Genomic DNA, 13,193 nt, shown 5'->3' on the forward strand with positions numbered 1-13,193 from the left:
CAGTCGCCTCCCCTTGCCAGGTCAAGAGGCCTGCATTTGTCAGTTGTCTGCTGGAGCTAGAACACTTGGCTCCTGGGTTTTTGCTCTGTCCCTGCACCAAGGACCCAGAGCTAATTGACTCCTGGGTTTTCACTCTGCCCCCTCATGAAGGGCCCAGAGCTTAATTGACTACTGTGTTTGCTCTGCCCCTCTCTAAAGGGCCCAGAGCTTATAGACAGCTGAGTTCACTCTGGCCCCTGCCTAACAGGCCCAGAGCCTGCAGACTATCATGTCTGCTCTGGCCGCTGCCAAAAGGGCCCAGACACCACAGACTAAGGTGTTTGCCCAGCCCTGGCTTAAAGGGCCCGGGGCTATAGATGGTTGGCTGTTCAGCCCCAGCCTAAGGGCCAGAGCCTCCTGGCCCTGGGAGACCCTGCTTTTGCCTTAGGGCTGGAACCAATTGACTATCTGGGGGATCAGCCCTGTTAGACCAGTTGAGACACTAATGCCTAATGCTAATTCCCCTGATATTCAGCAGCAGTCCTTATGGCGTAGTGAGGCCGTGTGGCCTCCCTCCGACCCAGAGGGGGAGGGATGACTGCCACTCCACTACACCCTCTCATACCTTGGAAATGCTACATGTAAGGGAGCTGGACCGGAAGGCTATAAGTAAAAGATAAAACAGGGTCACAAGAAAATTTTTCATCTCTTTGCTGTTTGGACTCTTCAAGGGCTGGAGCTAAAATATAAAAAAGCAGAGAACCCTAAGGTCAACCTGAGCTAAGCCCTGAAAAGACATCCAATGCTGACAAATTATTACATGTCTGTCACTTTTTAGAACCATAGACTGAACTAATTTGTGCATACATGTTGCCTTCCTTAACCTTTAAATAAGTCTTATTTCTTTTTCTTAGTTAATAAACCTTTAGTTAGTTTATTACAGGATTGGCTACAGGTATTGTCTTTGGTGTGAGATCTAAGGTACAAATTGATCTGGGATAAATGACTGGTCTCTTGCGACTGGGAGCAACCTGAATATTGTGTGATTTTTGGTGTAAGTGACCATATATCACTAAGTCCAGCTTGCATGGGTGGCAAGATAGACTTGACAGCCTAAGGGGATTGTATGACTCCATGGTAAGACTGTTATAGCGGTCCAGAAGTTCACATTTAGTACTGGCTTGGTAAAATCTAATTATAGAATGTATCACCAGTTTAAGGTGTCTGCCCTGCTTTTTGACACTCTGCCCTGAGGTAGGCACTTATGGTCATGAGCCCCTCCAGACAGCATGACAATGGTGACTCCCCAACCCACTCCCATTTTTCTTATGTACCCCTTAATTTGAGTTGCAACTTCAGCATACTTCATATCTCCTTTTTTCTGAATTCCCTCAAACTTCCTGCAGGGATCACTTTAAATTTTTGCATTAATTCTTTTTTAGATAACCCTCAATCTTTGTAGTTGTCTCTGTTCATATGGATGAAAGTCACTAAGGCCTTCCCTGGCAGAAGTGGAGCCAGACACCATACCATGTCTTCTTGCCCCATCTTATTCAATTCATATCCCATTTCAAAAGCATTTAGAAGTACATTCATGTCATCCCCTTCCCTAAAGCAAGGAAACAATTTGGAGTCTATGTGGCTCCCCTACACTAGGCATATGAGGTCTGGCTCCACCTACCAGATCAGTTTTGCTGGCACAATCTCTCCATCTCGAACTGATGTTGATGCTCCTTCTCTCTCTCTCATCTCGCTGCTTGACTGGGGGCAAGTACCTCTGGCTGCTGTTTCTCCAAGGGCTACAACATTGTACACCAGTTACCAACCAGGTTTTACAAAGCAAAGTACATTTATTCTTAGGGCAAAGCATCACAGAGAAAACATAAAAACCACAAGTCTTACATGTTTAGTAATAAACATAGCAGAAGTTGCCTTTCAGTCTTATGGGCCCTACTAAGCCAAAGTGATTCCATCCTTTTAGCAGGATTGGGCCTTCCCATTGGACAGAATGTCCTGTCCATTTGCTCACTCAAAATGAAGATCCTGAGTCCTTTATATATCCCCAGTTCTTTGTTTGTCTCTTCATCTTTGGAAAATCCATTCTGAACCAGTATGTGCAAACCACCCCTGGTGGTGCTGCTTCTCCAGAGCTGGTTACAATCCTGGGGTAATCACGCCTTATTGTTTTTAGTTCTGTAAGAGCTGTAGTAACTCTTCTCCATAGCAGTAGCAGACTCACACAGCTATGATGTAGCTGTGGTAGTGCGTAGAATGGACTTCCATCTTGAATAGTCCCTGCAAGTCTTCTTTCTTTGGCAAGAGTCAATATGGGAGGGTTTAGGCTTCTTAAATCCCGCAAAATTGAATCTTCCAACCTCTTTCATGGTTGGCCTCATGTCCTACTTCCTTCAATGGCAGCTTTGTAAACCTTCTATAACTGTACCTTCTTGTGCACATTGGACATGACCCCATATTTGCAGTTGTCTTGTTCTTAACTGATGCAAAACTGCAGCTTGCCAGGATCAGCTAATTTGTCTGTGACAAAATCAACCAATGGATGTTAAGAATATACCATACCTTTTGTTGAAAAAAACCTGTTTGGTTCCTTCTGCTCAGCTGTTTTTAATTACCATTTTTCTGCTCCATATAATAGACATGTTATCACTACTGCATTGAACACTCATCTTACTTTTCGCACAGACATCCTGTCACCAAAACAGAGGGCACTGAAGACGCTGAAATCCAGCATGTAACTTCGCTGGATATAGAACCCTTTGCTATCAATTATCAGTCTTCAGGGATCTTACTTCTCCCCCATTCAGAAGGAGACTGTCCCCCTCCCGGGTGCTTGGAAAGTCATCACTATTGACAGATAGTGTCTAAGCACCATGGAACTGGGTTACATGTTCCAGTTCTTTTCTGTCCCTTTCCCCTTCCACATCCCTTTTCAGCGACCCGCTCATGTGTCACTTCTTCTTTAAGAAATCCAATCACTTCTTCATGTAGGAGCTGGTATCATTCCATAAAGTTTCGTAATCTTATGTCCCTGGATTTTTGTGTTCTCTTTTTAAAAGATCAGCAACCACAGCACTTGGCTCTATTTTGCCTTGGTGAGGGCCACATTAAATAATGGGTTTGAGGATCACTGCTCAGGACAGACCCCCTTGCAAATTAGACAGTGCTTAAATCCAGGAGACTTGGATATAACCAAACTGCCCAGTGCCAGGTGAAACAACCACAGAGAAAATAAGAAATAAAATATTCCCAAGTGGGAAACAACACAGGTGACTATACACTAGCACTATAACAACTATTTACAAGAAAAAAAATTTTCTTCAGAGGAAAAAAGGGGAACCAGAGCAACGGCCCATGGAGAGCTCCAACAGTGCAGTGAGAAGGAATTGAGGGGGCGCTGGGATGGCTTTGCCTGTTATTCTTTGACCTGGACGTGCAAGGAAATGCACAGTGCATGTGCCACCCTGATGGGTAAGGAAAACTCTTTTGGTAAGTCCACACCTGAAGTGGAATACACATGTAAAATCATCTGAAAAGGAACAGACATGTGCAATCACTTGAAGAAGAACCCCACTTACCAGACCATTTTAGTTTACAAGAAATACTGAATGCTATGAAATATACAAGGCCTTAAAGGCTCTTTGTCAGGTAATGTCTTATTGAATTTTTATAAAAAGAATATTATTTAACTTATGAGGTTCTTCCCTTCTGGTATAATAATTCATTTTTCAATGGTTTGGCCTCATGCAGTATTGCAATAATGAATTATTTATTTAACTGCAGAATAAGTAATTCCCTAGTGTTCATCCTGCCCTCAGATAAAATGACACATGTCATCGTGTCTTTTGTAAGTTCTGCCACGTTGCATGAACAAGTTATGCAGGGATGCACACCAAAGAGTCCATTTGTCTTACAGATCAAACATAACCCTACAGACCAGTTATCACAGAAATCCAACTAAAAGAGTTATTTTATGCATATACATTTCTACAACATTATAGAATATAATGAATATATACAGAATATAACCACAAAGCCTATTTTCCCATGATGCTTACTGACAACTGCTGGGTGTTAATTTATGAAGTTCTGAGCTGTTTACATTGTTTGGTTTAGATCTTATTATTGTATTCTGTATTTGTCATGAACTATAAATTTTACCTATGTGTGCTATCCCCAAAATCAAAATCAAAATAATTTTCTATGTTAAGAAAGGACTGGAAATTATAATTTTCTTTTAGTTATAGATGAAATACAAAATGGTAATTATGCTGTTCACAATTAACACAAAGAATAGCGAGAGAAAGGAATTAGCAAGAATGAAGGTATTCGTAAGGAAATATTTTAAATAAACAGCTTACCTAGATACAACAATGCCATTCATTTGAAGGAATTTAAACAGCTCTTGTGCCTTCTCCCGGTCCCGAGACTTCTCCTTGGCTGTCAAGGTGTCATAAGGTACCAGTAAAGGATGACTACCTCCTCCTTTGGAAAGTTGAGAGAACTGTAAATTTTTCTATTGTAATGTTATTTTTCAAATATAAAGGGAACTACATAATTTGCATTGTCGTATGCTGTCTTCTGTTCTTTCAGACTCTTCCCCCTCCCTCATTTCATTTGTGGGTCACCAGATTCTATTCTTACCTTTGCTCTCCAATTCCATTTTCTTCTTTCTGGCCCAAATGTTATGATAGTTTTCTGCTACTACCTCAACCATTCCCTACATCGCCACAAAGAAAAGGCAATCCAAAATTAAAAGGTGATGGAATAAAAATTCAGCTAACACTATTACACATAAATATACTTTAAAAACTGAGTTGAAATACAGAAACATTGTAGACAAGATATCAACTATTTTCTTTCATTAATTAATTAATTTGGTGTATATACTAAGCATTAGCCTCAATAGAGACATTATCTGGGTCTGACTCAGAACAACAACAATTGAAGGGCAAGTTCAGATCCAGAAATGTTTTCTAGCATGAATCAGTGAATCCTTAAAATCATTATGTTTACCAATAATACTACTAATAATAATTGTTATTATTATTATTATTAATATTATTATGTGTATTATCGTAATACCTAGAAACCCTGGTCATGGACAAGCCCCCTTTGTTTTAGGTGCTGTGCAAACACAGAAAAAATACAATCTCTGTTCCAAAAAGCTTGAGTATAAGATAAAAGACAACAGGTGCAAATAGACGGATGGGGGAGTTCAAGGAAACAATAAAACAATATTGGTCAGCATGACAGACAATGGTTTCAGCACATCAGCGGCCTAAATGTTGTAAAGTTATTGTAAGCATCATGGCAAATGAGAGTTTTAAGGGGGAATCCAAAGGAGGATAATGAGGTAGCTTTATAGATGTTTATAGAGAGCTCATCCTAAGCATGTGGGGCAGCATGGGAGAAAACACAAAAGTAATTGTTTGAAAATTTAACAAATGGATTATAGAGGTTGGCCTCACTGGCCAGTCAGAGGTGAGAGTTGACATCTTGATAGTGAATGAGAGGTGATACATAGGATGGGGATAGACTGTGAAGACAAGAAGCTTATGTTTGATGCAAAAGAGAAAGGGGAGCTAGCAGATGGTGCAAAGAGAGGGATGACATGATCAAAGCAATGAGCTAAGAAAATGATCTTTGAAGCAGCGTTCTGAGTGGATAGATTGGCATAACACTGCATTTGTCAAGGCCACAGAAAACGATGTTCCAGTAAGCAAGACATGCGATGATGAGAACCCCAACAACAATTACAGCTGCGTGAATGGATAGGAAAGGCCATATCTTAGAGATGTCACGAAGAAAGAATCGGCAAGCTGTAGACACAACCTGGATGTGGGGACCTTCGAAGATGTCAAATTTAAAGATAATACCCAGGTTACAGGCCTGAGTGATAGGCAAGATGGTGCTGCTATCCACAGTGACTAAGAAAGAAGAGGGTTTGGGGGGAAAGATTAAGAGATCTGTCTTAGCCATGTTGAGCTTGAGCTGATGGCTCGACAGCCACAAGGAGACATCAGCTGAGATTTTAGCTTGGGCAGATGGAGACACACCTAGATTAAAGATGTAGATCTGTGAGTATTCAGCACAGAGATGGTAATTGAATTTGTGTCTGTGAATAAGATTACCCAGAGATAAGGTGTAGAGAGAGAAGAGAAAGGGACAAAGGACAGAATCCTATAATACCCACCAAAAAGTTGGATGAGGAATGAGGAGGATTGCCAGAAGAACAAGCTGAAGGAGTGAGGAGGGAGTTAGAAGGAGAACCAGGAGAGGAAAGTCACGGAAGCTGTGATGATTTTGGAATTTGTCTCCACAACTTCTGAATGTTGTTTGATATCATGAACTCTCTGCATGTATCTTCATCAGACTGCAAACTCCATTTTGATTATGGGAGCCAATTGCCTTGTCTGTTGTCTTTTTAACTCCATGTTGGGACTGAAATACAGGGCTGACAATAGAGGATTGTTAAATGGGATGATCTTCTATTCAAATATAAACACCCTAGAAAATAAGCTGGCTCCCACTCAGGAGAACTGGTTTGTCAGGGGAGAGGCAACTAGCAATGAGGTCCTGTGTGGATCTGTGATCACCTGAGGAGTCTGATTCCAGGAGTGACATGACAAAGGTTTTAAAAAGGTTATAAAAGGCCAATTTTCACCAGCTCAAGTGGAGGGAGGTTGCTACAGGAGCCTGAAGAGGCTGGAGGTAACCCTGCTTACCTGAACTCAGATGGTCCCCCATGGACTCCCAAGGGAAGGGTGAGCCAGGATGAAAGGAATGGTCAAGGGAAGGTCATGCCTGACTAATCTAATCGCCTTTTATGATGAGATTACTGGTTCTGTGGATGAAGGGAAAGCAGTGGATGTATTGTTTCTTGACTTTAGCAAAGCTTTTGACACTGTCTCCCACAGTATTCTTGTCAGCAAGTTAAGGAAGTATGGGCTAGATGAATGCACTATAAGGTGGGTAGAAAGCTGGCTAGATTGTCGGGCTCAACGGGTAGTGATAAATGGCTCCATGTCTAGTTGGCAGCCGGTGTCAAGTGGAGTGCCCCAGGGGTCGGTCCTGGGGCCGGTTTTGTTCAATATCTTCATAAATGATCTGGAGGATGGTGTGGATTGCACTCTCAGCAAATTTGCAGATGATACTAAACTGGGAGGAGTGGTAGATACGCTGGAGGGGAGGGATAGGATACAGAAGGACCTAGACAAATTGGAGGATTGGGCCAAAAGAAATCTGATGAGGTTCAATAAGGATAAGTGCAGGGTCCTGCACTTAGGAAGGAAGAATCCAATGCACCGCTACAGACTAGGGACCGAATGGCTAGGCAGCAGTTCTGCTGAAAAGGACCTAGGGGTGACAGTGGACGAGAAGCTGGATATGAGTCAACAGTGTGCCCTTGTTGCCAAGAAGGCCAATGGCATTTTGGGATGTATAAGTAGGGGCATAGCGAGCAGATCGAGGGACGTGATCGTTCCCCTCTATTCGACACTGGTGAGGCCTCATCTGGAGTACTGTGTCCAGTTTTGGGCCGCACACTACAAGAAGGATGTGGATAAATTGGAGAGAGTCCAGCGAAGGGCAACAAAAATGATTAGGGGTCTAGAGCACATGACTTATGAGGAGAGGCTGAGGGAGCTGGGATTGTTTAGTCTGCAGAAGAGAAGAATGAGGGGGGATTTGATAGCTGCTTTCAACTACCTGAAAGGGGGTTCCAAAGAGGATGGCTCTAGACTGTTCTCAATGGTAGCAGATGACAGAACGAGGAGTAATGGTCTCAAGTTGCAATGGGGGAGGTTTCGATTGGATATTAGGAAAAACTTTTTCACTAAGAGGGTGGTGAAACACTGGAATGCGTTACCTAGGGAGGTGGTAGAATCTCCTTCCTTAGAGGTTTTTAAGGTCAGGCTTGACAAAGCCCTGGCTGGGATGATTTAACTGGGAATTGGTCCTGCTTCGAGCAGGGGGTTGGACTAGATGACCTTCTGGGGTCCCTTCCAACCCTGATATTCTATGATTCTATGAATGGTATTCACAGTGTTTGTTGTTTTCTAAATGTTCTATGCATCTCTTGTGCTGTTAAGTAAAGAGAATTCTGCATGTGTTGTGTGTTACATCTATCATGTGTCCTGGGAGAGTTAACTTGTGACTCCAGAGCACCCACATAGGTGGAGTTCTGGGAGAGCGGGGGCTGGGATTGAGGACATGGGATTCCATTAAGTTGGAAGAGCAGAGTTGTTTAGCTAGGAAGATGACAGAACCAAACAAGAAAGAACAGATTTGTAATGGAAGACGTCAGCAGGCCATGGGATTTCTGCCAGATATGCTGACAGACCCTGGTTGGCAACGGCCAGGATCAAACTTGGGACCTCTGAAGCTAAATTCATCAGGCTCTACTGCATGAGCTGAAAGCCACATGCCTCTGAGCTAAGACTGTTCATCAATCTCTAGCTGTACCAGGCGCCACTAGAAGGGGACACCAAGCAGGAATGGGTTACAGCTCCACAACATGAGAACAGGAGCACAGGAAGCAGATGTTGGGGGTAAGTCAGGAATGGGTATTAGTAGGGCAGACCTGGCAATAGGAGAGCGGGACCAAAAAGTCAAGGGTGAAGGAGAGCAAAGCATGGAGAGAATCAACCACCATATCAATGGAAGGAAGGGAAAATAAAACAGGGAGGAGAGAGCTGAGCAGATGAGAAGTCATCAATACTGATGGACTGGAGTTATGGAGCAGGGAGGGGACTGAAGGGTGATGCTGAAAGAGATCAGGTGATGGTCAGAGAGGAGGAACTCATCAACAGAGAGATCAGAGAGAGATTAGTGCTTGGTGAAGATCAAGTTAAGTGTCTTTTGGTGAGTGGGAGAGTTGAACCAGAGCTGCAGTTCAAAGAGGTGAGGGAACGTGCAGCTAAAGGGTTCGATGGGTCATCAAAATGGAAGATGAAGTCACCAAGGAGGAGTGTCGGATATTGTGAGAAGAGGAAGAGAGAGACCCAGGAGTCAAAATCAGAATGAGGAGGATGGATGGGGAAGAACTGGGTGGATGGTAGATGTCAGCAACATGGAGGGGGAAAGGAGAAGAGTGAGAAGCAATACCGTTTGAAAGAGAAGAAAGAGTGGGAAAAGGGAGGGAAAGAGGGTCAGAAGCAGCAGGACTGGGAGAGGAGAAGGCCAACACCCCACCATGGTCTGATCCAGGTTGGGGAGTGTGAGAGAAGGCATGGGCTCTATCGGAGATAAAACATTTATTTGTTTTAAATAGTTGTTTATTTAATTCTGATTCAGAACTGCATTATTTGTTTAGTTTTGTAAAAATGACCCCTTCAGTGATCTGGGTGCATGTACTTCAAAAAAAAACATAGAAAACCAATGCCATATAGGCTGTCTTTCCCCGAGTAAACTTGTTTGGAGTAATATGCAACCTCTGTAAGGCATACCTCCATCATATCTCACTCTCTTATTAAATGCCTGGGAAAATACATGGGCTTTGGAACATGCCTGGAATATTAATTTACTCGCTTTAGAACCAAGGCAAGAGACAGGTTCCTAAGATGTGGGGCAGTTACTGAAAATGCTTTGCCTGCAGTCCCCTTATGGGCTTTACACTGCACTATTTTCTAGAAGGCCAGATGATACCAGCTAGCACATGAAACACCATCAATAGAACAAACAGTAGACGTCTCATTTTGAACTCATGTTAACTGACCCTGCAAAATTGAGAACAAATGCAGTATATACCTATTTGTATAGGAGGGTGCAACAAGTGTACTCACAGACATGTACATGTACCCATAAAACCCCACACATGTGCATAAAATGGGTAAGTGTACACACAGATACACATTTGCAATCACATACATGCAGGTTTTTGTAGGCACACCAATTACACATTCCTTTGAAGATGTGACCCTACATGTTGATAGGTCACTTCATATTTTTTTCAGCAGAATACACTGAAAATATTAATACACACCTGGAGCTCCCTAGAGAGTACAACATTAGAAAGATCAAGTGGTGCTGGGCTGTATCCATTTCCCTGGAAATATAATGGAAGAGTTATTGATGTTTTTAAACTATTTACTTCATTTCTATTGTCAACAAAAATAGAATTAAACTATTTAGATTTCTGAAGCCCTTTGAGTAAGAATCATGTTTGCCTTTGTGTCTTGTACAGAGATGAACATACCATGGATGTTTAACCAACAACAGAGGCTATAATACATTTATATTTATTCTTTACATGCTCATTTTGTTCATCAGGCCCCAATACAGCAAACCGATTAAGAACATGATTATGGTTAAGCATGTGAACAGTCACTCTGAAATCAATGGTACTACTCATATGCTTAAATGATCTGCTGAATTGTGTCCATTTTTCTTTACATGCTCATACCCTTATTTATATGGCTGTTTGAAACAGTTTTCTATTTATGTGATGTTATCTAGTGCTGGTAATGTATATTGTGTATTTTCAAAAATGCAATTAAAGGTGATAATATGGATTTATGTAAAATGTAAACAGACTTTTTCAGAGAGAACTTGTTCTTCTTGTAATAGTTCTAACAGGACGTTTAAAATATATATGCACATTACATGATAAGGCTATCAGAGGGTGATTAGCTGCAACAAACAGATAACCTGCCTATCTCCTTGGGCCTCGTCTTGTCCCACTGACCAGTCAATGAAAAAATTTCCACTGGCTTCAATGATACAGATGCAGGATCCTTATGAATTTGCCTCTGTAAGCTTCTGAGCATGTTCAATTGTACGTGTGACACTGCCACTCTGTGACACACACCACACAGTATGAGTATGTACCCGAGCAGAGGCGAAGAAAATATATTCAAGGCTTCTCACTAATCCAGGTCACCATTGAGCTAGAGATTCACACCAGCAAGTGAAATAAGCTTTTGGAGATTAATTTCTTAGGTTCTTTATTTGAGAAATGTACACCAAATTTGATGGCAGACAATTCTACTGTATACAGACAGGCATCTATCAGTTCTATAAAGAAGTATATAAGAAAATACAATAAAAACCATATTTAAGGAAAAAGTGAGATGTACCGATTGGGAATCTGGGAATGGGAGGGCACAAGTCTACCCACAGCTAAAGGTCCCTCCCCACAGATACCAAGTAATTTTGGGGGACAACTGATATAAAACAAGGAAGGGAGTGAAAGTCACGGGGCAAAAGCAGGCAGCCAGAGGGGGACACTGAGCAGAGAACCCCGAACAGCACCCACTTCTCCTTGAAAGCATCCAGAGAGCCAGTGGGTGTGGCTCAGAGGAACTCTCCCCGGATATGTGAGTGAAGGGAGGAGTGCAAATAGGATCCACAGTCACAGAGCACCTCCCCATCCAGCATCCTCCTCCTGGTATAGTGGACGGCCACCTTGACCAGTGCCAGGAGGAGGCTGACGAGGAGGTCTCATGACTTCATGGAGCCATGGATGAGATGTGCAAATATCAGGAGCTGAGGGGAGAAGTGCAGCCAGAACCTGAGGAGAAGGTTCTGGAGGAGCCAGAAAAGGGGCTGAAACCTGGCGCAATTGATGTAAATGTGTGCCAGGGTGTCCCTCACACTGAAAAAGGAGCAAGAGTTGGGGGCAGGGGGTGCTCCGTGAAGGAGCTGCCAACTGATATCCCTGGCAGATCAGGGTGGAATACAGACTGGCCAACTGGGACTCTCACCCTCCACAGATGGAAAAAGTGGGATGCAACTGCTAAAACAAGATAGCACAAAGATCTACAAAATAAAGGGATTAGACTTCAATATATTTAACAGGGTCATGGCCCATTTCCAGTTCCCTACCACAAAGTACTAGAGGCCCTTTTGCTTAAACAAGAGGAAAAAAAAACCTCTCAGAGAGATCTCAATCATTAGGTTTCATTAATATTAAACAAAAGCTTTCAAATACCCCACCTAGTGCCTCTAGGCTGAATATAAAAAAGGCTTGATTCCCAAGTCTCTCCAACTAGATTCAAGAGGAAATGGAGGGAGCTTGTTTCTGAGGGCATTCTTTCTTCAGAGACTGCCTTCTTTTTATAGGCTTATCTTTCATTTAGCAGTGCAGCCCACCTGCCTTTGTTATAGGGAATCAGCTTCCAAAGGGATTCAGGTGCTGTCTTTCAAGTTTTCTGAGCCATGCAAGGAACTTTTCTGGATCCTACCTTCACCTACAACTCTGTTGTCCCAGTGATTAGGTTGATGCCACCTCAGTTTATTAGGGAAGCTGGGATAGAATGCTTCAGAGCCATAAGAACCCTCCTTATGCCTGTCACACTTATCTTTTTTATTTTGGTCAGCCCTATCAACACATTTTAGTTATAATTGTTATTTGCAATTATAAGACATCTATCACTATGGTATGTGACTGCAAATAATATCTACAGTAGTTGTTTTAATGTGTAACTAATTAGGTTTCAGCAAACAGAACCATACTAGTCACTTCTAATCCCACTTCCTTATCACTTACTACAAGCCTCCATATATGAAAGCTTCATTACCTTGTAATAACAGTTTTACCCCAGCTTCCCCAATCTTTTAAAAATAACTTTATTTCCAAGAACACCCCACCAAGACATGATATAAAATTTATCAAGACACTGTTTCATGAGATACTATGTGTTTTTACAGCATCGGGTCTCTGATCTCACCTGAGGCCTCTAGGAGCTGCTACAATACCAAAAATGACAGTAATACTAATAAGCTAAGTGTGGCAGTTTCTTTTTAAATGATACAATTTTAGGGTCAATTCTCTGTAAACAAGTGAATTGATCAATTTCTGTGGTTTTAAGCAGTTTTGCCTTACTTGGCTAGACTGTGATATGCTGCGGAGCTTTTCATTTTCACGCTGCTGTACCATTGCTTCTCCTTCCTTGGTCCTTTCTAGACTCCATCCCATGGCTAACATGGTTTTAAGCGATTCTCTGGCAGGCCAACGATAAATTTCCTTTTCCTTTAAAGAAAAACAAATGAGTGGATAATTATATAGTGTTTCACAAGCAACTAGCAAAAGCCTATGGAGAAATATTCTGCCCTTAATTACACCTGGGAAAGCCCAATTAAAATCAATATATGTTGTACAGGTATAACTGAGGACAGGATTTGGCTCTTTGTTTCAAGTAGTTTTAGAAATAGTCATATTGCTTACTTCTTTCTCTTGGGACACTTATTACTAGGAC

General features: G+C 42.1%; 1 protein-coding gene across 1 annotated transcript in view; it reads right to left on the minus strand.

Annotated features, from left to right (window-relative positions):
- RYR3 (ryanodine receptor 3) overlaps positions 1-13,193 on the minus strand; it is a 577,606-nt gene that overhangs the window by 194,947 nt on the left and 369,466 nt on the right. The window contains exons 56-59 of the mRNA XM_074955741.1: positions 12,821-12,967; positions 9,980-10,042; positions 4,639-4,714; positions 4,356-4,479 (exon numbers count right to left, since the gene is read on the minus strand). Coding sequence (XP_074811842.1) covers positions 4,356-4,479; positions 4,639-4,714; positions 9,980-10,042; positions 12,821-12,967 — 410 coding nt within the window. The remainder of the gene's footprint in view (positions 1-4,355; positions 4,480-4,638; positions 4,715-9,979; positions 10,043-12,820; positions 12,968-13,193) is intronic.

This window comes from Natator depressus, chromosome 6, assembly GCF_965152275.1.
Source record: "Natator depressus isolate rNatDep1 chromosome 6, rNatDep2.hap1, whole genome shotgun sequence".
NCBI lineage: Eukaryota > Metazoa > Chordata > Testudines > Cheloniidae > Natator > Natator depressus.